General features: G+C 40.1%; 1 protein-coding gene across 1 annotated transcript in view; it reads right to left on the minus strand.

Moving 5' to 3' along the window:
• LOC111155672 (DS cell adhesion molecule) overlaps window positions 1-24,592 on the minus strand; it is a 766,750-nt gene that overhangs the window by 614,097 nt on the left and 128,061 nt on the right. Inside the window, exons 3-4 of the mRNA XM_022515961.1 lie at window positions 20,490-20,807; window positions 1,900-2,046 (exon numbers count right to left, since the gene is read on the minus strand). Coding sequence (XP_022371669.1) covers window positions 1,900-2,046; window positions 20,490-20,807 — 465 coding nt within the window. The remainder of the gene's footprint in view (window positions 1-1,899; window positions 2,047-20,489; window positions 20,808-24,592) is intronic.

Raw genomic sequence — 24,592 nt, forward strand, 5'->3', positions numbered from 1 at the left:
ATTTAATTAGGTTCATGTTTGAAGAAAAAAGTCTTATTCACATCGACTGCAACAAGATGAAACCTGCATGGGGATACCAGTAATTAAAGAAGCCTAAGAAACATAAGAACGCACACAGTGTATTTCTTAAATATAATAACCTCTATTGTGAACATATAAAACATCTATGGATATAGATGTCCATATCGATAGGTATATAAAACCTTCCGTAGCTACTTCTTTTTCTCACCCAGATCTCCAGTGGTTCTCCCCTTCCAGGCACATCTCACTGAACAAAGGTGTACTATATGACCTGCCTTGGCCAATTAAATATTAATAGGAATGACATGTGTCTCCTCAAGTAGAAGCACATGGAGACAGAATGTAATCCTCCCCTGTTCTCTCCCCCTCCACGGCAAACCTGGAGGCTGTCTGATGTCTGTTCTACGATGGCCGAGCCTCCATCATCCCAGGCCCCTGAGTGTGGGAGACTGCCAATCCTGTCCCCCATCCTCCCGCTCAGTGCACCCACAAGCCCTCACTACATGCGTGTGAATGCCCTTCCCTTCTGGCCCTGGGCTCAGCCAGAGGGACTCGTCATCAGATTTCTCCATCTGCCATTAAGAAACTAAAGTGACCTCGGAAGACAAGCCCTTAAAACCATTAATCAAAGACAACAAGTAGGGGTGTCCAGCTGGCTCCATCAGGAGAGTACATGATGCTTAGTCGTGAGTTCAAATTCCACACCGGGTTTAGAGATTACTAAAAATAAATAAATAAAATTTTTGAAAAACCACAACAAATACAAGTGTACAGGTGAGTCTATTATGATTATTTGCAATCACATTTCAGTCATTGAGCTCAGTATTTTCTCAATACTTTAAATTATGGCAATTCACCAATATAACAGCAAGGCCTCTGTCATTCACCGAAGTTCAAGGGACTCTGACTGGACAGTGTTAAGAAAACCTTAAAACATCTGTTACATGCCAGTTTACTGGATATACTTCAAAGATCTAAGATACAAGTTTTTCGAATGGGTTAATGACAGCTTTAATGGTCACTGTACGGTAACCTACACTGTCTAGAGAATCAATAAGCTGAAAAACAGAAATGTTATGTCACCATGAGAGCTTAGTTCCAATTTCACATGCCAATGAATGGGCAAAATTTTGGTGGTATTCAAGAGTTGCATGAAAGCATGTGTGTGTGTGTGTGCACACTTGCACACACATCCACACAGATGTCTAGAAAAGCAGTCATTTATAACCTATTATAGCACATTGGGTGCTTATCACCACTGTTCTCCAAAAGCAGCCCAGGGTCACTCACTATCCAAAATGAGCAAAGTGAAAACACTGAACCCTTTCCAGGTAGACAGCAAGGGGGCAAGAAATCTACTTAAATACCATAAGACTAGAACTATAATATCTTAGAAGAAAATATCAGTTGTATCATTTCCAGGTTCTGAAAACAAACCCATAAATTATATATATAATTATAATATTACATATATATGTATATATATATATATACATATATATATAATATTCTGAGTAGAATCTTCAAGAAAGAGTTCAGAGACATCACATAGCTCTTCAGACATTTGAAAGGGCCACAGCAGACAAAACCAGAGCTTCTGTTTTCCAGGTTTCAGGCTATCAGTCCTAAGTATTAACACTGAAGACTCTCACAGATGCAAAAACCCTATTGCCCTATATTAAGGAGCAGAAATAAGCCAAAATTGCCTCAGAGAAGTAGCATGATGGTTGTATGTACGGTAACTTATTTCTGTCCATCAGTCAATTCACGGAAGAATATCGGAATCGAGCCACAAAATCTAGCAACCCAATTCAACACCTGAAACAGCCTCAAAGAAGGTGAGCCCGGCACCCTGTGCCCCGGACACACCTCGCCTACCTGAGATGAGTGACACGGTGTCTTTCTCCCAGGAGACGACGGTGACGTACGCCTCCACCGAGGAGGGGATAATGCACTTGAAGACCGCAACATTGCCTCTCATGGTTTTCTGGTCCTCCACACGGACTGTATAGGGCTCCCGTAAAACTGGAAGGCAAGAAGACCCTTGGTAAGACACCTTGGCAGGAGTTCATTGTGGGAGAACCTCATTCAGATACTTGTGCTGTAGCTTACATAGAGTAATTGTACCACCTACAGTCATTGGGGGAAGAAATCAAAGAAATCTGCAGTTCATGTCTTAAAGACTTTCATCCCATTCACGAATAAACTACACTGTTTTCTAAAGGGCAAGAGTGTATCTAAAAACAGGCCATTTGCCCCCTCCATGCACCTGGAGGTGGAAAGTAGCTTTGTAAAGAAGCTGTGATCATGGGATACTGCTCTCCCTGCCCCCCAAGGACAAAGGAAGAATTTTCTGACTATGAAGAAAGAGTTGGAAAAAATCAAGAAAGGCAACCTCTCCTGAGATTTCTTAAAAACTACGTGACAAAGTAACTCTGCATAAGTGATTATTTTTTTTTTGACAGTTGCAGAACAGCCTTGGAAACAACTGTTCCTCTTCCCATGACTTCAGAAGGATGCTGCTTAGCGAGCCTACTCCAGCACCTCCCAAAATAGGAGTATCCCTGAACACTCTCTGCAGGGCCATCCATGAGCTGGCTGCCTGGGTGAGAGGCAGGGCGGCAGTGGGGTTCAGAGCCTACCCCGCAAGCCCACCTGCCTGGGTTCATAGCCAAGTCTAAACACTTGCACAATGAGTGAGTGGCCTTGCCACCTAGACAACAGGGATTTTGGTGATAAATCTACCACTGGGGGAATGTAAGGACTCAGGTAGTGTGGGTACAGCACTCAGGGTGGTGCTTGCCATGAGCAGGTGGGATACGGCTATATGTACCAGCAGCTAGAACCAGATCCACACCATAACCCGACATGAGGAAGACCTCTGTGTCCAGGAGAAGGAGAAATCAGGGCTCTAATTCACCATGCCTCACCCCAGCTGATGAATATGGGTGCAAGTCTCACTTCTCCACAGCTTTATTTTCCTCAGGCTTAAAATGAAGGGGTTGAGACAGGAAGATTCTCGAAGTCTGAGTTTTAGAAGCCTGGTTTTCTATGATAGCCCCAGAGACAACTTCTCTCACCATCCATTCAGCTTTCCTCATGGTTTAGTCATTTACTGGACAAGTATGTGTCGAGAAAACTGGCCTTGGAATTACTTTTTAAAGAAATTAGCATACCAACAAAAATAGGAATGAGTTTCTAAAGGGAACTCTCTTCATAGGCAGAGGTGAATGTTCTAGAAGAAGCATTTTTAAGATCAGCGCTAGTTCTGTGACAGGCTGAGTATATTAGTATAGAGTGCAGCCTTATTCAGAGTATTGCTCCCCAAAGCCTGCTTTTAACATCAGTATTTAATATTTTCCCCACTTGGAGAATTTTTTTCACTCCTGTCTCAAACCAGAGAGATTTTCGGAAGTTTGGGACTCTTCTGAGACCTCCCACCTCCGCACTCCCCATTAGCAGTCTGACGCGGTGTGCCAAATGGTGATTCCACACCGCTTGCAAAAACTCCCCAGGCCCTAGCTCAGGGTGCCCAAGAGCCTGGCCTCAGAAACATTGCCATTAACACAGGGGCAGGAGCTGATTTTGCACAGGAAAATAACTCAATAGGTAGCACTTCAGGAAGAGTGGTGGTCCACACTCTTGGTCAGAAAGAAGCGACAAAGAGGTAAAGAAACCAAACTCCCTAATGAATGAGGATTGAATTGTGGTGGAGGGAAGACAGATGAGAGGATGGGGTTGAGAAGAGAAGAGGAAGGGGCTGGACAACATGACCAAGGGCCAAAGAGTCCATTAGCACAGGGAGAGGGTCACTGGAGCAGGTGCAGGAATCCAGTGGAAATCTCTGTGTTTGTGCGATGCTGGTTGGGAACTATAAGATCACTTCATCTCCCCAAACTTCCAGGGCACTCTGCCTCACACGAATGGCTCAGGTGGCTTCACACGAATTTCACGGAAATTAAAGCCAAAGAAGGGCAGGGCAAGAGTCGATGCCCGTCCAGCAACAGAGGAAGCACTTTCCCAGAGGGCCTAAGTGCCGGTCACTGGAGCCAGAGAGAGGGGCCCAGTGGGGACTTGCCCTTCTGCACCCAAAGTCCTGCACGCCCAGAACTCCTCAGTCCAGGCCTCTCACACATATAATGAGGCACCTTCTCCCCTTCAGCTGCCCATAGGTCTCACCTGCTCCCTCTATCCCACATGTCAGCCCCAAGGAGCCCAGATCTTCTTGAAGCTGGGATACAACTAGGTGCACTGCATCCCACCCAGCGCAGAAAGAATGGGGCAGGGAAGGAAACGCTCCACTCCCTCCCTAGATTCTTCTACAAAAAGAGACCACACAGGGAACCTTGAAAAAAATTAACTGTTGAACTTCTAACAATGCTTGGCACATAGTAGGTGCTGAATAAATGCTTGGAAAGTGAATAAATAAAAATCACAGAGCTTCCCTGTTGCAAGTACTTCTAACCCTACTGTAGAATAAAGTATTTTTTTATTGTGTTATGTTAGTCCCCACACAGTACATCATTAGTTTTTGAGGTAGTGTTCCAAAATTCATTGTTTGTATATGACACCCAGTGCTCCGTGCAATCCCAGCCCTCCTTAATACCTACCACCAGGCTCACCCATCCCCCCTACTTCCTTCCCTTCTACAACTCTCCGTTTGTTTTCCAGAGTCCATAGTCTCTCATGGTTCATCTCCTACTCTGATTCCCACCCTCCTTCATTTATCCCTTCTCCTAATGTCCTAATGTTATTCCTTATGTTCCACAAGTAAGTGAAACCATATCATAATTGACTTTCTCTGTTTGATTTATTTCACTCAGCATAATCTCCTCCAGTCCCATCCATGTTGATTCAAAAGCTGGGTATTCGTCCTTTTGATGGCTGAGTAATATTCCATTGTATATATGGACCAAATCTTTATCAATTTGTCTGTTGAAGGGTATCTCAGTTCTTTCCACAGTTTGGCTGTTGTGGACATAGCTGCTATAAACACTGGGTTGCACGTGGCCATTCTTTTCACTACATCTGTATCTTTGGGGTAAATATGCAGTAGTGCAACTGCTGGGACATTATCTATTATTAAAAAAAAAAAAACAACTTGGGTTTTCATTATAGATCTCTACCTTATTGATGAAAAGGTTTCTTCCTGAGGACCCACCATTTAAGAAGCCAACACTGCTCTCTAACAGAATATTTGTATCATAACACAAGTCTCCCAGGATCATAGCAAGCCTCCCCAAGGTACTTGGTACATCTAGTCCTTACTACCACCACTTAGGGAAACAGAGACTGAGCTACAGACCTAAGATCCAGGCAAAAACTAAAAGTTGTTGGAGAGGATGTGGAGAAAGGGGAACCCTCTTACACTGTTGGTGGGAATGCAAGTTGGTGCAGCCACTTTGGAAAACAGTGTGGAGATTCCTCAAGAAATTAAAAATAGAGCTTCCCTATGACCCTGCCATTGCACTACTGGGTATTTACCCCAAAGATAGAGATGTAGTGAAAAGAAGGGCCATCTGTACCCCAATGTTTATAGCAGCAATGGCCACAGTCGCCAAACTGTGGAAAGAACCAAGATGCCCTTCAACGGACGAATGGATAAGGAAGATGTGGTCCATATACACTATGGAGTATGATGCCTCCATCAGAAAGGATGAATACCCAGCTTTCGTAGCAACATGGACGGGACTGGAAGAGATTATGCTGAGTGAAATAAGTCAAGCAGAGAGAGTCAATTATCATATGGTTTCACTTATTTGTGAAGCATAACAAATAGTATGGAGGACATGGGGAGATGGAGAGGAGAAGGGAGTTGAGGGAAATTAGAAGGGGAGGTGAACCATGAGAGACTATGGACTCTGAAAAACAATCTGAGGGTTTTGAAGGGGCGGGGGGTGGGATGTTGGGGGAACCAGGTGGTGGGTATTAGAGAGGGCACAGATTGCATGGAGCACTGGGTGTGGTGCAAAAACAATGAATACTGTTACGCTGAAAAGAAATTAAAAAAAAATAGAAATTTTAAAAAAAGTTATTTTAAACATGACTGACATCTGTATTACAGGGAAGGGCGAGCTAAGCCTTAGCACCTTGTGTCCTAAGATGGGCTCTCTTTGGAAGCAGGCCAGAGGTGAGGAGCTGGGGGAAAGTGACTGACTGTATATATGGTCCCAGGAAGACCATAGAGGGAGAGGCTGGGGATGTAGGGCAGGGCAGGACCTAAGCCAAGGTGTGATTTCAGGGCAGTTCCAGCCTCTACCTGAGCCTGAGGAGAGCTGTGAATGTGAGTTACACTTTGAGCTCCTCTCACTCCATACCTGGAGCTGGAACTTTATCCTTACAGCAGTCTGGCACTGGCTCAGGGCTGGTCCCAGGGCCCCGCATTCCCAGGCACTCCCCACTCTGTGTGTATGAAGTGGCTCCAGGACACCAACCATCCTCTGAAGGCTCTCTGTGTGAGCTGTCAGCAACCAGCAGGCTCTCACAGGTGCTTTAGACCCCACTCCTCAGGCACACACAGCCCACGAGCCGCAGGGCTCCCTCCTGCCACCATCAGGATGATGAACCACGCCCAAGCTGGGGATGGGGAAAGCAATCTCCCTTCCCTATTCCCCCTCCCATGGTGGCCAGGTGACCTCTAAGGAATTATAGCCTCCATGCTAGTTTGGGGAAGGGGTAGCTTCCACCGTACCCCACTTCAGAGCATGTGCACCCACTCCTACCCACACTCCCGCCCTGGCCAGAATGGAGGGTGTCAGTCATTTCTGGACAGGGGCAGAGAGGAGAGGCCAGGCAGGGCCAGCGCACTCAGCATTAGAGGGCCAGTAGTGGTCATAGTGGGGTTAGGGAGGTGGAGGCTAAGTGGGGCTCTGGGCACCCAGAGACTGGAGAAGGGGCCGCTGAGAACCTATCTGGGGGAGGTGGCATGATCAGGACCCTGCAAGAGCTGAGGCACTGAGCTCCCAGACCACGTTCCATTGTCCCATTATCTTCAGTTATGAAACGCAAGTGGAAAGAGAAAAGCACTCATGTTTCAAGATAACAACAGAAGAGCATTAAGCCAGAGCTCCAGGACCTTCTCAGCACTGGGCCCTGTGAGACGGCTCCCATCCCGGGACATTAGTCCCATGTAGCAATCGGACAATGGGGGATGATGGGGTGGAAGTAAGTCAAGAGAGAGTTTGAAGAATTGGGCACTGCAGGGGAGGCATGTCTGGGTGGTCCTCCTCTCCCGATGGGCTAGCCTCAGATTGTGTCTACCCCTCTGATTCCTAGGTCCAAAGTGAGAAAGCATCAGCAAATGCTCATGTGTTGGCTTTCTCTGGAACACCAGAGGACTTAAGGCTGGTCTTTCCTGTTTAGGAAATGGTCATCCGAAGCACAATGTGACCTCGAGGCACATTAGTTTTATAGAAATATAAAACTATTAGTTTTATAGAAATATATTTGTTCTATTACATTTTGTAGCTGATTACTTAACAAATTGAGATATGACTCAAATAATCAATTACATCTTGAACACACCCTCATGTCACTGTCTCAGGGACTATGGAGATCATAACACTTATGGAGTGATCATCTGAAGAAAGAAAATTCAGGTGGCAGCACAAGTAGAAGAAAAGAATGAAAGACTGATGGGCACAGGTGAGAAAGAGGGATGGGACTGGTGAGCCTGTGAGTAGCTGGTAGAGAAGGAGGCACTTGACCTGGCACTGAAGGACCAGAGGACTTACGGGTGGAGAGGAAAGAGTGAGAAGAGCAATGGTGACACAAGCAGGGAATATTCCAGAGACTATGAGGTACTGGACCAGCACTTTTTAGTTACACTGGCTTCCAACCACAACTCCTATGCACAGGCAACAACAGGTTCACAGAAATCCCCTCTCCCTTGTCTGAAAATGGAAGTAAGATCAACCTCGCAAGGTCGGGCCGATTAAAATAAAGAAACCCTTAAAGTACTTGGCACAATGTCCAGCATATAACCACTTTATTCACTGAGTCTCTATGATTGCTGGCGAGAGGAGCTGATCTGAGCTACCAGAAGCTGAAAGACGAGACCTCTTTGAAGGCACGGTTGCTTTGGAACCTGCAGCCGGACCCTGGAAAGGGCTCCACAGCCTCTATCTCTTTGATCCTGGCATCACATTCTCTTTTCCCACAGACAGGTTTCCTCTGCTTTTCTGGTCCGCATGGGAGGAGGGAGGAGGGAGGATCCTCGACCCACAGTTCCCAGGCATCCTGAGGAAATATGGGTGATCTTTCAAGATTTCCGTTCCAAAATCAGAAAGCAGAGAAATGGATGGAACAACCTGGTTAGTTGCTCTCCCTCAGTACCATCACCTCGGAGCAGAGGTCCCAGACTCTTTTGTGTGATGTGGCAGCAAGGGACAGCTAAGGGGCTTGCTGTGGGCTGGGCAGAGTGGCAGAGACGTGCCCCTACTGTGCTCTATGAACATCAAGACAACCCTTGAGTGACTAGGTAAGCCCAATATTATTACTTGCTTTCTCTCAAGACAACTGTATCAAGATACAATTGATATACACTAAAATAACACATTTACTGGTAGTTTTCACATATGTAGACCCCCATGAGGTCACCACCACAATCAAGATAATGAACAGACCCGTCACCTGAAAAATTAACTTGTCCTCTGTGAACTGTCCTTCGCACCCCCTTTCACAGGCAACAACTAACGTGCTTTCCATAATTATAGATTAATTTACACATTTTAGAGTCTTACATAAATGGGCATACATTTTTATGTGACGTATTTCACTCAGTATGGTTATTTTGAGGTTCCTCCCTGCTACCATGTTTACCAATACAGTATTCCCTTCTTATCTGTGGTTTCCTTTTTGTGGTTTCAGTTACCCATGGTCAGCCACGGTCTGGCAGCACAGGATCCTCCTTCTAACCATACTATCAGAAGGTCAATACTATCCTCATTCCGCAGCACAATGCACATATCTTTCATCTCACTTTGTCTCATCATGGAGGCATTTTATCATCTCACATCACCACAAGAAGAAGGCAATAAGCCATGGGTATTTGATATTTGTTATAAAGGTATTTGGGGAGAGACACCACTCATATAACTTTTATTACAACACATTATTTTAATTTTATGATTGCTGTTTGTTGATGTCTTACTGTGCCAAATTTATAAATAGAACTTTATCATAGGAATGTATGTATAGGAAAACACACAGTACATGTAGACTTTGTTACTATTCATGGTTTCAGGCATCCACTGTGTACGTCAGAACACATCGCCAGTGGATAAGAAGGGGAACGCTGTAGTCCATTCTTTTTCATCCAATTTTAGGGGTAAACCACAATTTGTTTACTCAGTTGTCTGTTGATGGGCTTTGACTCATTTTTAGCTATTACAAAAATAGCTGCTATGAACATCTATGTAAAAGTCTTTGCATGGACATATGCTTTGGTTACATACTTAAGAATAGAATGGCTGCGATATATGGCAGATATGTATTCATCTTTTAAGGAGATTGCCAAACTATTTTCCAAAGGGGCTATACTATCTTACATTATCACCAGAAGTGCATGAGAGTCCCAGCTGATGCGTCTCCTCCCTTACACTTGGTCTGGCCATTGTTTTTAGTTTTAGATTTGTAGAGATATCTATCTCACTGTGCTTTTAATCTGCATTTCCTCAAAGTTTGATGATGTTAAGCATCATTTCATGTGCTTCCTAGCCGTTGTATATCAGCTCTGTTGCAGTCTCTCGAAAACTTTTAACTCAATTTTAAATAGATTATTTTCTTATGATTGAGTTTTTAGATTCATTATATTTCTGGATAAAAGCCCTTTAACAGGTATATATTTCTGGATAAAAGCCCTTTAACAGGTATATATATATAACAGGTATATTTTCTGCCAGGATGCGACCTGCCTTTTTATGCTACTAGCCATTATTTTAGAGGAGCAAAAGTTCTAAATTTTGATAAAATCCAATATAGCAATTTGCTCTTTTATGGATTGTGCTTTGGGTGTCCTACCTAAGAAATCTTTATATAATCCAAGATTGAAAGATTTTTTCTTCCATTTCTTTCCAAAAGTTCATAAGTTTATATTTGCATCTATGATCCATGTTAGGTTTTGTATATGATACAAAGTATGAACTGAAGCTCACTTTATTTTTTTCAATTTTTTGAAAATGGACATGCTATTTGTTATGCTCCACAAATAAGTGAAACCATATGATACTTGACTCTCTCTGCTTGACTTATTTCACTCAGCATAATCTCTTCCAGTCCCGTCCATGTTGCTACAAAAGTTGGGTATTCATCCTTTTTGATGGAGGCATAATACTCCATAGTGTATATGGACCACATCTTCCTTATCCATTCATCCGTTGAAGGGCATCTTGGTTCTTTCCACAGTTTGGTGACCGTGGCCATTGCTGCTATAAACATTGGGGTACAGATGGCCCTTCTTTTCACTACATCTCTATCTTTGGGGTAAATTCCCAGTAGTGCAATTGCAGGGTCATAGGGAAGCTGTATTTTTAATTTCTTGAGAAATCTCCACACTGTTCTCCAAAGTGGCTGCACCAACTTGCATTCCCACCAACAGTGTAAGAGGGTTCCCCTTTCTCCACGTCCTCTCCAACACATGTTGTTTCCTGTCTTGTTAATTTTGGCCATTCTAACTGGTGTAAGGTGGTATCTCAATGTGGTTTTAATTTGAATCTCCCTGGTGGCTAGTGATGATTTTTTCATGTGTCTGATAGCCATTTGTATGTCTTCATTGGAGAAGTGTCTGTTCATATCTTCTGCCCATTTTTTAATATGATTGTCTGTTTTGTGTGTGTTGAGTTTGAGGAGTTCTTTATAGATCTTGGATATCAACCTTTTGTCTGTACTGTCATTTGCAAATATCTTCTCCCATTCCGTGGGTTGCCTCTTTGTTTTGTTGACTGTTTCCTTTGCTGTGCAGAAGCTTTTGATCTTGATGAAGTCCCAAAAGTTCATCTTTGCTTTTGTGCCCTTTGCCTTTGGAGACATATCTTGAAAGAAGTTGCTGTGGCTGATATCGAAGAGGTTACTGCTTATATTCATAGAATTCTTCCAGCATCATTTGTTGAAACAACTATCCTTTCATTGAACTGTTTTGCACCTTTGTCCATATGTGTGTGGGTCAATTTCTAGACTCTGTTTTATGTTACTTATGTTTAAATAAGCATTAAAAGTCAAGCAGTGTTAGCTTTCTTAAATTATCATCCATTTTTCAGGGCTCTTTTGGTTGGTCTAGGTACTTTGTATTTCCATATAAATTTTAGAATAAATTCATCAGTTTCTATTTGTTTAAAAAAATAAAGTCTGCTGAGGTTTTCATTTGTATTGTATTGAATCTATAGACCATTTAAGAGAGAACTGACATCTTAATAACACTGAATCCTCCAAGTCATGAAAAATAATTTTCTCCTTTTACTTACATCTTCTTTATTTTCATTCAGCAGTGCTTTATAATTTCCAGTGTACAGATCTTTCACATTTGGGATCAGATAGATCCATAAGTATTTCTTATTTTTTGATGCTATTTTAAATAGTATTTTTAAATTATCTACGAATTGTGTGTGTGTGTGTATGTGTGTGTTCATTTTACGTACTGCTGTTTTGATAAACTCATGTATTACTTCCAGTAGCTTTTTTTTTTTGTAGATTCCATCAGATTCTCTACATATATGATTGTCATCTACAAATAAAAACAGATGAACATGTTTCTTTGCAATCACAATGTCTTTTATTTATTGTTCTTGCCTTATTGCACTGGCTACCATTTCCAGTTCAATGTTGAAAAGAAGTGGTGAAAGCACACAGGCCACATCCTTGTGTCCTTCATCTTTAGAGGAAAAGCAATTTTTTACCACTAAGATGTTAGCCATATGAAGATTTCTATAGTTGCTTTATATTACCATAAGGAAACTAACTTCTATTCCTAGTTTTCTGAGAATTTTATCATAAGTGAATGATGTATTTTGTCAATGCTTTCTGCATCGATTGAAATGATCACATGGCTTTTATTTTTAGTATGTTAATATGGTAAACTATCTGGATTAATTTTCAAATGTGAAAGTACTCTTACTTCTGGAGATAAGGCCAACATGATCATGATGTATTATCCTTTTTCTTTGTTGTTGAACTCAGTTTGCTAAAACTTTGTTTAGAATTTTTACATCTATACTCACTAGAGATATTTGTGCTTTTATTTTTCTCTTGTAGTGTCTTTATCTTATTTTAGTAGCAAGGTAGTGCTGATCTCATAAAATAATTCAGGAAGTATTTTCTCCTTGTCAGCTTTCTGGAAGAGTTTGTGTAGAATTTTTATTATTTCTTCCTTGTGTTTGCTAAAATTCAATACAAAATCCATCTGAGCCTGGAATTTCATTATAGAAAAAAATTTTTTGCTACAAATTCAAATTCTTTAAAAGATACAGGTCTCTTCAGTTCATCTATTTCTTCTTGAAAAAGATTTTGTATTTTACGTCCTTCAAGGAGTTTCTTATTTCATCTAAGTTGTTGAACTTATTGACATACACTTGTCCTTAATAGTTTATTATAATTTTGATATCTGTAAAATATATACTAATATCACTTTCCTCTTTCTTGACTTGGTAATTTATCTTCTTTCTTATCTTCTTCTTCAATCTGGCCGGAAGTTTCTCAAATTTATTGTTTTGTTTTGTTTTTTCCAAAGAACTAAGTTTTTGGCTTCACTGATTTCCTATGTTTTATAATCTATTGATTTTCACTATGATTATTATTTCTTCCTTTCTACCTATATTGGTTTTAATTTGTTCTTCTTTTCTAGTTTTAAGATGGAAGCTGAGTCCAGTATTTGAGACCATTTTTTTATTTCTATTCAGCGTTTTTTAAACTAGAAATATTCCCCCAAGCACTGTTTCAATGGCCTCCCCAAAATTCTTACTTAGATATTGTGTTTTCATCTTCATTCCATTTAAAATATCTTCTAGTTTTCCTTCTATTTTTCTTTTGCACAGACTATTTAGAACTGTGCTGTTTAATATCTCACTATTTGGGGATTTTCCTGGAGTTAGTGATTATTAACTCCATTGCAGTCAAAGGACATATTTTATATAATTTTAGTTTTAAAAAATTAATCTAAGACTTTCTTCATTCCACATAATGTGGTTTATATTGGTAAATTTCTATTTTCTCCTGAAAATAATGTGTATTGTGCTATTGTTGGATTCTTTGTTCTTGATTTAAATGTTAATATGGTCAACTATTTAATAGTGTTGTTCAAATATTCTTTATCCTTGCCACTTCTACCTACTGCTAATTAATAAAAAAGGAGTATTGAAATCTCCATTGATAAATTTTCATTTGTTTGTTTCTCTTCAAATTTCTATCAGTTTTTATTTCATGTATTTTGAAGTGCTGTTGTAGGGAGAATAAATATTTTGAATTGTCATATCTTCTGAATTCAATGACTCCTTTGTATTATGAAATGAATCTTAGCCCTGGTAATATTATTTTCTCTGAAATATACTTTGATATTAATGTACTTACTCCAATTTTTTGCTGTTTTTCATTAAATATATTTGATTTGATGAGCATAATACATATTTTCCCATCCTGTTAACTTTAACAAACCTGTATCTTTATATATTTTTTTAAATGTTTATTTATTTGATAGAGATCACAAGGAGGCAGAGAGAGAGAGGAGGAAGCAGGCTCCCTGCCGAGAAGAGAGCCCGATGTGAGGCTTGATCCCAGGACCCTGGGATCATGACCTGAACCGAAGGCAGAGGCTTTAACCCACTGAGCCACCCAGGTGCCCCTGTATCTTTATATTTAAAGTACATTTTTTAAGCAGTATTTGAAACTAATCTAGCAATTTCTGCCTTTTAAACCAGATAATTGGAGCATTTATATTTAATGTGTGTATCAGTAGGGTTAGGTTTAAAACCATCATCTTGTTTTTTTAATTTCTATTTTTACCATCTATTCTTTGTTCATTTTTCCTATTTTTTATTCTTTGTTTAGAATTGAGGATTCTTTTTAATGATTTCACTTCTTCGCCTTTACTATGAAGTTTATTAGTCATAATTCTCTGTTTTGCTATAGTGATTGCTTTCCATTTTATAACATACATCTCTAACTTATCATAATCTATATTCAGGTGATATTATACCACCTCACATATAAGGGGGAAAAATAAACCTTACAAGAGTGTACTTCCACATCTTTACTCCAGACTTTAAATGTTATTATTTTTATACACTTTACTCATATATATGTTACAAGCCCCACAAGACATTTTGTTGTTGTCAAGTGTCTTTTAAAAGATTATAAGTACCAAAAAATTATGGTTTAAAGAAATTTACAGATTTGGTGTGAACCCCTCAAAATACTAATGGCATTTTCACAGAACTAATGACATTTTTCACAGAATCCTAAAATTTATGGAACCACAAAAGACCATGAGTAGTCAAAGGAATTTGAGAAAGAGGAACAGAGTCAGAGGTATCAGCTCCCTGATTTTAAACTATACTACAAAGCTACAGTAATCCAAAAATATGACACAAAAACAGACACATAGATCAATGGAATAGAATAGAGAGCCCAGAAATAAACCCATGCATGTATGGTCAATTAATCTAGGACAAAGGAGGCAAGAATATACAATGGGAAAAAAACAGTCTTTTCAATAAATGATGCTGGGAAAACTGGTGAGCCACATGCAAAAGAATGAAACAGGACCATTTTCTTACACAATATTAACAAACTAAAATCAACTCAAAATGGATTAAAAACTTGAATGTAAGACCTGAAACCATAAAACTAGAAGAAAACAGACAGGACTCCTAGAGAAAGAACAAAACAAACAAACAAACCATAGGCAGTAAGCTTTTTGATATTTGTCTTAGCAATATTTGTTTGGACCAGTTTCCTCATACAAGGAAGAAAAAAGCTAAAATAAACAAATGGGACACCAATGAACTAAAAAATTTTGCATAGTCAAATAACCATTAACAAAATGAAAAGGCAACTCATTCAATGGGAGATGATCTTTGCAAATCAAACATCTGATAAGTGTTAATATCCAAAATACATAACGAACTCACACAACTTAGTATCAGTACAACAATAAACACCAAAAAATAATCTGATTAAAGATTGGGCAAAGGACTGGAAGAGACATTTTTTCCAAGAATGCAGATGACCAACAGGTACACAAAAAGATGCTCAATGTCATTAATCATCAGGGAAATAAGGTATCACTTCACACTGCTCAGATTTGCTATTATAAAAAACAAACAAACAACAACAACAACAACAAAAAAAGAAATAACAAGTGTTGGCAAAGATATAGAGAAAAGGGAAACCTCACATACTGTTGGTGGGAATGGAAAGTGGTGTAGCCACTATGGAGAACAACAGTATGGAAGTTCCTCAAAAAATTTAAAATAGAACTACCATACAATCCAATACTTCTACTTCTGGGTATTTATCTGAAACAAAAACACCAATTCAAAGAGATACATGCACCCCCTTTACCCGGAGTGTTATTTACGATAACCAAGATATGGAAGCAACTTACGGGTCTATAGATAAGTGGATAAAGACTATAGTGTGTGTGTGTGTGTGTGTGTGTGTGTGTGTGTGTGTGTGTGTAAAACAGATTATTACTCAGACATAAGAAAATTAAATTTTGTTACTTGTGACAACATGGATGGACCTAGATGGTGTTATGCTAAGTGAAATAAGTCAAAGAAAGGCAGACACCATATGATTTCAGTTACATGTGGAATCTAAAAAACAGAACAAATGTTCAAACAAAACAAAACAAGAATAGACTTACAGAGAACAAACTGTTGGTTACCAGAGCAGGGATGCGAACTAGGTGAAAAGGATTAAGAGGTACACAATTTCAATAATATTGTAAAATGTTGTCTGGTGATGAATGTTAACAACATTTACCAGGGGGATCACTTTTTAATGTATGAAAGTATCAAATCACTATGATGTACACCTGAAAGGGATAGGATATTGTATGTCATACTTACACCTTAACTTTAGAAAAATGTAATTTATTTACTGATCATGGTTACCTCTGTCACTTTCTTCTTCTCTTCAAGTAGAGCCAACACTCCAACGGGTGTCTTTTGTCTTCTGATTGTAGGACTTCCTTTAAGATTTTTACTAGTGCAGGTCCACAGCTCGTAAGTTCTTTCAGCTTTTGTGTGTTTGAAAAAAACTTTATTTTTGAAATAAAAATATTCTACTGGATATAGATATAGATTTCTAGATTTACAAATTCCATTTCCTTTCAGTACTTCAAAGATGTTGCTTCTCTGTTTTCTGACATTGATTCTGAAGGGAAATCTGCTGTCATTCTTGTTTTTGTTCCTCTCTGCGCAGCGTATCTTTTTCCTCTGGCTGTTTTTCATGTTCTGTCTTTAGACTGATCCTGAGAAATCTGATTATGATGTGCCTTGATGTACTTTTCTTCATGTATCCTGTGCTTGGTAGTTGTAGATCTCCTTGGATCTGTGAGTTTATAGTGTCCATCAAATTTGAAAAATTTTGACCAGTATTTCAACTGTGTATTTATTTTGTTTGTTTGTTTCACCATCCATTCCTCTGGGGACTCTATTTGTGTATCAAGCTACTTGACATATTTTTTTCCAGTTTTCTTTGGAATAGATTTTATTTTTTAGGGCCATCTTGGGCTTACAGAAAACTTTTGCAGAAAGTACAGAGTGTTCCCCAAAGGGATACATTCATTTTACCCACCCAGGCAGTTTCTCTCATTATTAACATGTTCTTTAGTGTTATGTCTTTTTTACAACTAAGGAGCCAGTATTTATATATTACTATGAAGTAAAGCTCACAGTTTACCTGGAGGTTCCTTCCATGCTCTGCAGTTCTATAAAGAGTGTTCTGCATCCAACATTAAGGTATCCTCCAGAAGTTCCACTGCTTAAAAATGTCCTGTGATCCATGCATTCATTCTTCCTCTCCTCCCCTGCAGTCCCTGGAAACCACTGATCTTTTTATTGTCTCTGTATAGTTGTGCTCTTTCCAGAAGGTCATAGAGTTGTAATCATACAGTTTATAGCCCTTCAAGGTTGGCTTCTTTCACTTAGTGATATGCATTGATGGTTCCTCCATGTCTCTTTTCCAAGGTTGAGTAGCTTGTTTCTTTACATGGCCAAATAACACTCCATTGTATGGGTATACCATAATTTGTTTATTATTAAAGAAAAAAAATTATTCTGATGCTTGTTATAATGTATAGGAAGACTTTATTCAATACTATTGCAAATGGAACTCATGACTATTCCAACAAGGGAGAGACATTTTTCTCAACTCCAAATACAGCAAGGACAAGTGGGGATTCTAGCCAAAGGTCTGAGTGAGGGGATCAGTCAATGAAGGTTACCCAGAAGGGCATAAAGGCTAAAGGCAGGACTGACTCACATATCAAAGTAAGATGAAGAACTTGATCAGACGTCGGAGTGGCCAGATGTCAAAGAGAGGGGTTGACTGAGTAGGAGTCTTATTAGAACTGGCCTGGAGAAGGACAGACAGAAGGTCAAGGTCAAAGACTAGCCCAGAAGAGGGCTCACAGGAGCCTGACTAAGGTTTCAGCAGGGAGAGAGTCTTTGATATTACCCACTCACATACTAAAGGCCCGCTTTGTTGCTTCCAAATTTTTACAATTACACATACAGCTACTTAAAAATTCACATGTAGGTTTTTGTGGCCTCCATCTGGGGGTGCACTGGGGCAGTGCGCTGGGGCAGTCCAAGGGATCACCTGTTTCTTCCAGCCCCTCAAGGATAGCTTTCCTCTATCGCCTGATGGCCAGTCTTGATAACAGTCGCTCTATATGTCTTGTAGGCTTGTTGTTTCAGAGAAAAGGGTAAATTCAGCCCCTGCCACTCAACCTTGGCCATGAGCAGAAATCCCAGTTAGATGCTATTAACCACAGTAAATGAAAGAGGAAACAATCCCTAGAATTTTTTTTTTTTTTTTTGCTTGCCCAAGGTCATACTGTTGATTACTATTTGCTGGGGGCCAGGAGCGGACCAGGGGCGGTTCTGCTTCAAGTGGCCCATCTGCACTCCAGTCCTTAGAACAGAAAGGGGAAGAGGGTACTTGACATGAGCATGCAAGGTGACCTAGCCTTGTTGATTCATGAGACATGACAGATGAAAAATCCCACTCTTGCTGATACCCAGACCTAAGTCTAAGTTGCTGAAAACTGAAGAATGTGAATTTCCTGTACTGCCAAAGGAAAGATTATGAGGCCATTTTACCTAGTGGATTATTCCAGGAAAATCCCAACATCAATCAAGGGGGACCCTGAGACACTCAGGAAGATGTGATGCTACCCCGTACCCCGGGGGCTACCCCATGAGCCAGTCCTCTTCTGCTCAGATCTGCACTCCAGCCATCACTGGTTAGCATAGTCTGGGAACCCCCTACCTCAACCACTCAGTTCTATACTAGTATCTACATGAAAAGGGTGAAACCAGATTTTCAAGCATCCAATCAAAAATCCATAAGATTATTAAAGTCATAATGTCTTCACAACTAGAAGTAAAATTAAATGAGAAGACGTGACTGTCCATCTTGTAAATTCTCATGGATGTAGCAATCCTGTGTTTATTAGACATGCACTAGGTAGGGTTTGGGGTCAGGAAAACCAGAACATTGATGAGAAGAACATATTCATGTGTAAGTGGAAGGTGGCACAGCCACCAGACGAGATGATGTCATCTCCACCCCCTAAAACATGCAGTGTCATGCAAAAGCATTCAATTCCATGACAAATCTCCAAGATGGCAGTTAAACAGGAGTAGGCATTGAATTCCTTTATTTGACAGGAAACCCCAGAAAGAAATAGCAGATTAACATGTACAAGCATAGCTGTTTGAAGTCTCAGGTTTTTCTGTAAGTGACACTTTGTAGATTATAAACATGTTTCTATAACACATCATTAACATTTCCAGCCTGCCAAGTAAAAGGCACTCACTCTTTCTGTTTGTCAGGTTTAGAAGTCTCTGTACAAATTTCATTTGCTTTATTTTAATTATTTGGGGTATCAACTTTTCATAGCTCTTGATTAAAGCCGATCTTTCTCTTTCTTTCCTAAGTGTTTTGCTGGAATTCATGAACGTGTCACAGAGATCAAAATATAGTTGGGAAAATGACTAGCTAGCAGAATGAACCGTACTCTAATGTTTGATTGCTTATATCAAAGAGATCATATGCAGGAATTCAGAAACATTTCATAATTTGCTCATGTTGTGAAGTCTTCAAGCAACACCTACTTGCTTCCTGCCGAAATTATTACAAAGATCCCACAGCTACCTAGTGCATAAGACAACAATCCAAGTCACATTCTCTTTGCCCTGACATTGTATTGTGTCAGTCTACCGTAGCACTTACAAGGTGAAATGTAAAAAAATTTAGAACACTGTTTGCTAACTAGAGTCTAGCTGTGAGCTTGTTTTCCAGGGCTTTGTTAAATCTGTATAATGACACGGTATATCCTATATGTATACCTTTTTTATGTCTATGAATCTCAGACTGCGTTCCTGAGTTGACATATAAAAATGTAATTTTTAAGATATATAATATGTCATTATAAAAGGGACACAACAAACTCAGGATTTTCTCTTTGGCAACATCCTAGCAACATGGGACACAGTCAAAACGTTATAATATGTTAAAATGATCCTTTTTTTTTTACTTCACAAGGAAGACAAGAATATTCGACTGATTCTGTTTCAGTAACATTACACTTTAATGCCAGGGTCTTATCCCACTTGACCTGTGTGTCCTCCTTCCTTCCCTTCTCCTCCCTACTCCCTCACTGCCTGCCTCTAGGATACGTTACAAGAGTGGGGTGGGGGAGTAACAAGAACAGGAAGCAAACACATGGGTTTGAGACACTGGAAGTCTGAGTTAGAGTACTGATCAGTCAAAATACAGGGACACCTGGGTGGCTCAGCTGGTTAAGTATCTGCCTTCAGCTCAGGTCATGATCTTAGGGTCCTGGGATCCAGCCCCACATTGGGCTCCCTGTTCATCAGAGTCTGCTTCTCCCTCTGCCCCTCCCCTGCACTTGTACTCTTTCTCCCTGACAAATAAATAAATAAAATCTTTTTTTAATCAAAACACAATACATTTGGGCTACAGTTAAATCTTACCCACTTGCTATCACTCATTTCATGTCTTAGCTCCAGCAACACAAGGCATTTTGAAACCCAGTAAAGGGACGCTCGAACTTCTCAAAGAATTCCCCAGCAGTGTCAAAATGAACTGACCATAGGGTTTTCATTGGTTCTCAGCTGATGGCACTTTGCCATTTGTCACTGCCCACCTCGTACCCAACCCCCACCCCGACCCAACCCTGGCCCCAAGCAGGCATAAAGGGAACAAAGCAGAGGAACCATACTTACCAGCCTTGATGTGGACATCCTGACTTCTAATTTTCCCTGAAGGATTTTCAGCTGTGCAATAATAAGTATTATCATGGATTAAGGTACTAAAGCTTGAAGGAGGGAAGGGAAAAATTTGGAGAGTGCCGTTGGGGTGGACGTGGCGGATCCCGGGGACATCGTAGATCTCCTCGCCCGTCGCTAGGTACCATCTGAGAGACACAGGAGGGACGCCTGCAGCGGGGCAGGGCACCAGGGTCCCCGTGGTGCTCGCAAACACTACCTCTTGCAGAGATGCATTGACAAAGTAGAGGCTGGAGTGAAGGTCCTCACTGAAAACTACAAGAAAACAACACAAGAACCGGTCAGTAAGGCTCGTGTTCTGAACTTGGCCTTCAGTCACTCTGGCCCCACAAGGTTGTTTTGAGAAACAATCACCAGCCTTGACTAAAATGAAATAATTCAAAATTGCTCAACTACTATGGACAGAAAAGCTGGTATTAAAGAATCAGCTACTATCCTCACTTCGTACCTTGTATACCAACTGATAAGTTACCCCCGACCTTAACTTGTAATGGATTACTTACCAGCCTGTTCCCCACACCCACTTCTGCCTCCACAGTACTGACCATGACTGGAATTTAGGCTGTGTATTTTGTATTCGTCTATTGTTTTTTTCCCCCTCTAGAGCCTGAGTCCCAGGAGAACAAGGTCATGATTTGTTCATGCTCTAACCCAGAGCCCGGAGCCCAACACCCAGCCAGTGCAGGGTGAACAGAAGCTAAGGGAATCAATGACTAGGTCCACTTGCTAGGACTAACTGGCTCTGGTTGGGAGGTACACTGAGAGATATTCTGGAATGAAATCAGTCACAATTTTGAAAAATTAAATCTATGTTTATAGGTAAAACATTTTAAAAAGCACAATCAGTTTTCTAAAAACAGTATCCAATCAATGATGCATATTTTTTAAAAAATATTTTTATTTTTTAAAAACATATAATGTATTATTAGCCCCAGGGGTACAGGTCTGTGAATCACCAGGTTTACACACTTCACAGCACTCACCATAGCACGTACCCTCCCCAATGTCCATAACCCCACCCCCCTCTCCCCCCCCCCCGCCCCCCAGCAACCTTCAGTTTGTTTTGTGAGATTAAGAGTCTCTTACGGTTTGTCTCCCTCCCGATCCCATCTTCCCATCTTGTTTCATTTGTTCTTTTCTTACTCCCCAACCCCCACCCCATTTCATCTCCACTTCCTCATATCAGAGAGATCATATGAAGGTGTCTTTCTCTGATTGACTTATTTCGCTAAGCATAATACCCTCTAGTTCTATCCATGTTGTTGCAAATGGCAAGATTTCATTTCTTTTTTTTTAATTTATTTTCAGCATAACAGTATTCATTGTTTTTGCACCACACCCAGTGCTCCACGCAATCCATATTTTTTTTAATTGAAAAGGTGCAGCAATAATACAGAGAACTCTGATGGAAGTATCACTCAATTCCACTAGCTTATGACAGTTTCTGTTCTGATTTTTATACTTCCTTTCCTGGTCCACCGGCCTACATGCTGTACCCACATGATTATTTTATGTAATAATGTGTACACACAAAATATGCAATTGTTATAGGCTGTGCTTCTTTCTCTTAACATTATCTCATATACCAAATTCCGTATTTCTATACAGACCTTGCAAGTAAATACTGGATCCACATTTTCCCTAATGATTTTTTAGACTATTCTCCTGATCTTAGTTATTTTTTTATTTTATTTTTTAATTTTTTTTTAAATTTCTTTTCAGTGTTCCAGAATTCATTGTTTATGCACCACACCCAGTGCTCCATGCAATACATGCCTTCCACAATACCTATCACCGAGCTCACCCAACCACCCACCCCCCTCCCCTCCAAAACCCTCAGTTAGTGATCTTAGTTATTTAAATTGTTTCTGTTTTAATTGCTATCAATAAAATATCTACAAATCAGTTCAGACATATTTGGCTTTTTAATTCATTGACTGAGTGCCCATGTTGCACACAGTAACAAATAGTCATGGAGGGTCATTTATGTGAACAAAGGGTACAACTTCTAGAATCCAAAAATTAACCCAAAGATTTTAAAATGCCACAAAGACCTACTTCTCAGATGTTAGCACTTATATTTGGCTTCCTAAAAACAAATCCTCATCACATAGTCACAAGAGAGAAAAGAAGCCCTCAATACTTGGAATTAATCTCATTGGGCAGGGATGAGAATATTAGGGAGAACCTGTACCATCCCAGGCCATGTTATGAAACTCAAGCTGTTATTCTATTCTTGTGAACAGCAGATCTGCCAGAGGAGTACAGGCTCCCCTTGGCAGAAAAAGATGTGCCTACTCAGAAGGGTTGTCACTTGACCAAGGATTCAGGTCTAGGAGGTCGCAGATACAGGATTCAGTTTTTCTGATGAAGCTCAAACCTCATTATACAGTTGCCTTTACTCTATAAAGCCAATTCCCAGGGAAGCTCTGTTTATGTGATTCAGCGTCCCCTAGCCAGCTCCCATGAATATCCACCCACTTCCTCTTCTGTCTCTCTCTCGGGAAGCACTCACCAGTTTGCTCACCAGGGCCAGCACTGACTATCTCTGAGCTGGCAAACAGAGGGGATGCCATGGGTCAAAAGATGGCAAAGAAAAATCCATTTTGTAAGTGATAGGTTTACTCAAAAAGAAGACAGGCAGAGGTGTTCATCAAGTAGTAACGGTTTGATGGCTTTTTCTGCCAACCATAACTAAAGACTTTAGCAATGCTCCATAAATCAGAATATGAAAATTATTGCTAACTAAGAAATTGGCTCAGATCGGAAGCACAGTTAATAGTTAAACATTACAGCTTTCAACTAAAATAAAAACGCTGATAGTGGCACCGTGATTTTACATTTGAGCTTTCTAGGAAGCTGACATCACCCCAAACACATTGTTAGGAGTAAGGTAACTGTCACTCTTCAAGGCTAATTAATTCCACCCAGATCCTTTTTTGTTCCCTCCCCACATGACTCTTCTGTCAACTGGATTTGGGTAATTTGAATTAAATAAAATTTAGTCATATTTGAATTCGTTCTCTTATCTCATAAAAGTAGCCTTGTTAAGAATAGCAAGTCTTTGAAAACGTGAATGTATATAAGGAATATTTCATATATAAATGTGAAATTATTTAAATGACTGCAAGAAAAATGCAAAATAAATGTTTAATCCTAGTAGTTAAGAAGATAAGTGACCCACAGGGGATTACTGTCACTTCTCCTTACATTTTTTAAAGGTATTTCATATTAGTCTTTCTACTTCACACCACTGGGTTTAATAATGTAACATAAACTCATTCTCTAAGATACACATCATATGGCCACAGGCGAGAGAAAACCCAAACTACATTCCAGCAGCTTCTGTTTCTTCCATCTAAGGGGCCATCCATCTGCTTAAATAATAGTACTTCATTTTATGGCATGCTGCATGCACTTTAAACACAGCAACACTTGCTCCCTCCAGTAAGGGCACGGGCAATCTCACTGTGAATTACGTGTGTGTGAAATTTCCCTGAAACTAACTGCAGTTTAATAATAGAAAGCTAAACAAAACATTGGGCATAATCTTGCCACACAACGTGGCGTATAAAATCCTGGGGTGTGGACACTAAGGACGCTGATGGAAAGGGCTTTGGAGAATTGTACTTTCATCAGCAGATTTCTGCATGGTTTATATTGTTATAACAGATGGTGTAAGCAGGGCTCCCGTGACAACATAAAGAAGAACATTACACTAAAAAATAGAATAAGTCTATATTGCTTGCTTTAAATTCCAGATCTGGCCAGGTGAAGAGACATGAAAGAAATGTTAGAGAATGCAATGACATGATCTCTCCTTCGTGTGAGAGTACTAATGGAGAATCTGCCCTATACCAGTCTTCAGGCAAGGCCCAGGAATGAAAATTCACATGAGTCTGGGTACTGATCTCAAGGAATTTTTGGTCTAGAGGGTGCCACAGTCAGTAAAGAGATCAATGATAATTCTTCCCTGAGTGATGTTGCAGAATTATTCACAAAATTCTACAGAAGCAGAAAAGAGAGAGACTACCCCAGCC

This window comes from Enhydra lutris, unplaced genomic scaffold (assembly GCF_002288905.1).
Source record: "Enhydra lutris kenyoni isolate GAN:26980312 unplaced genomic scaffold, ASM228890v2 scaffoldscaffold43, whole genome shotgun sequence".
NCBI classification, from domain to species: domain Eukaryota; kingdom Metazoa; phylum Chordata; class Mammalia; order Carnivora; family Mustelidae; genus Enhydra; species Enhydra lutris.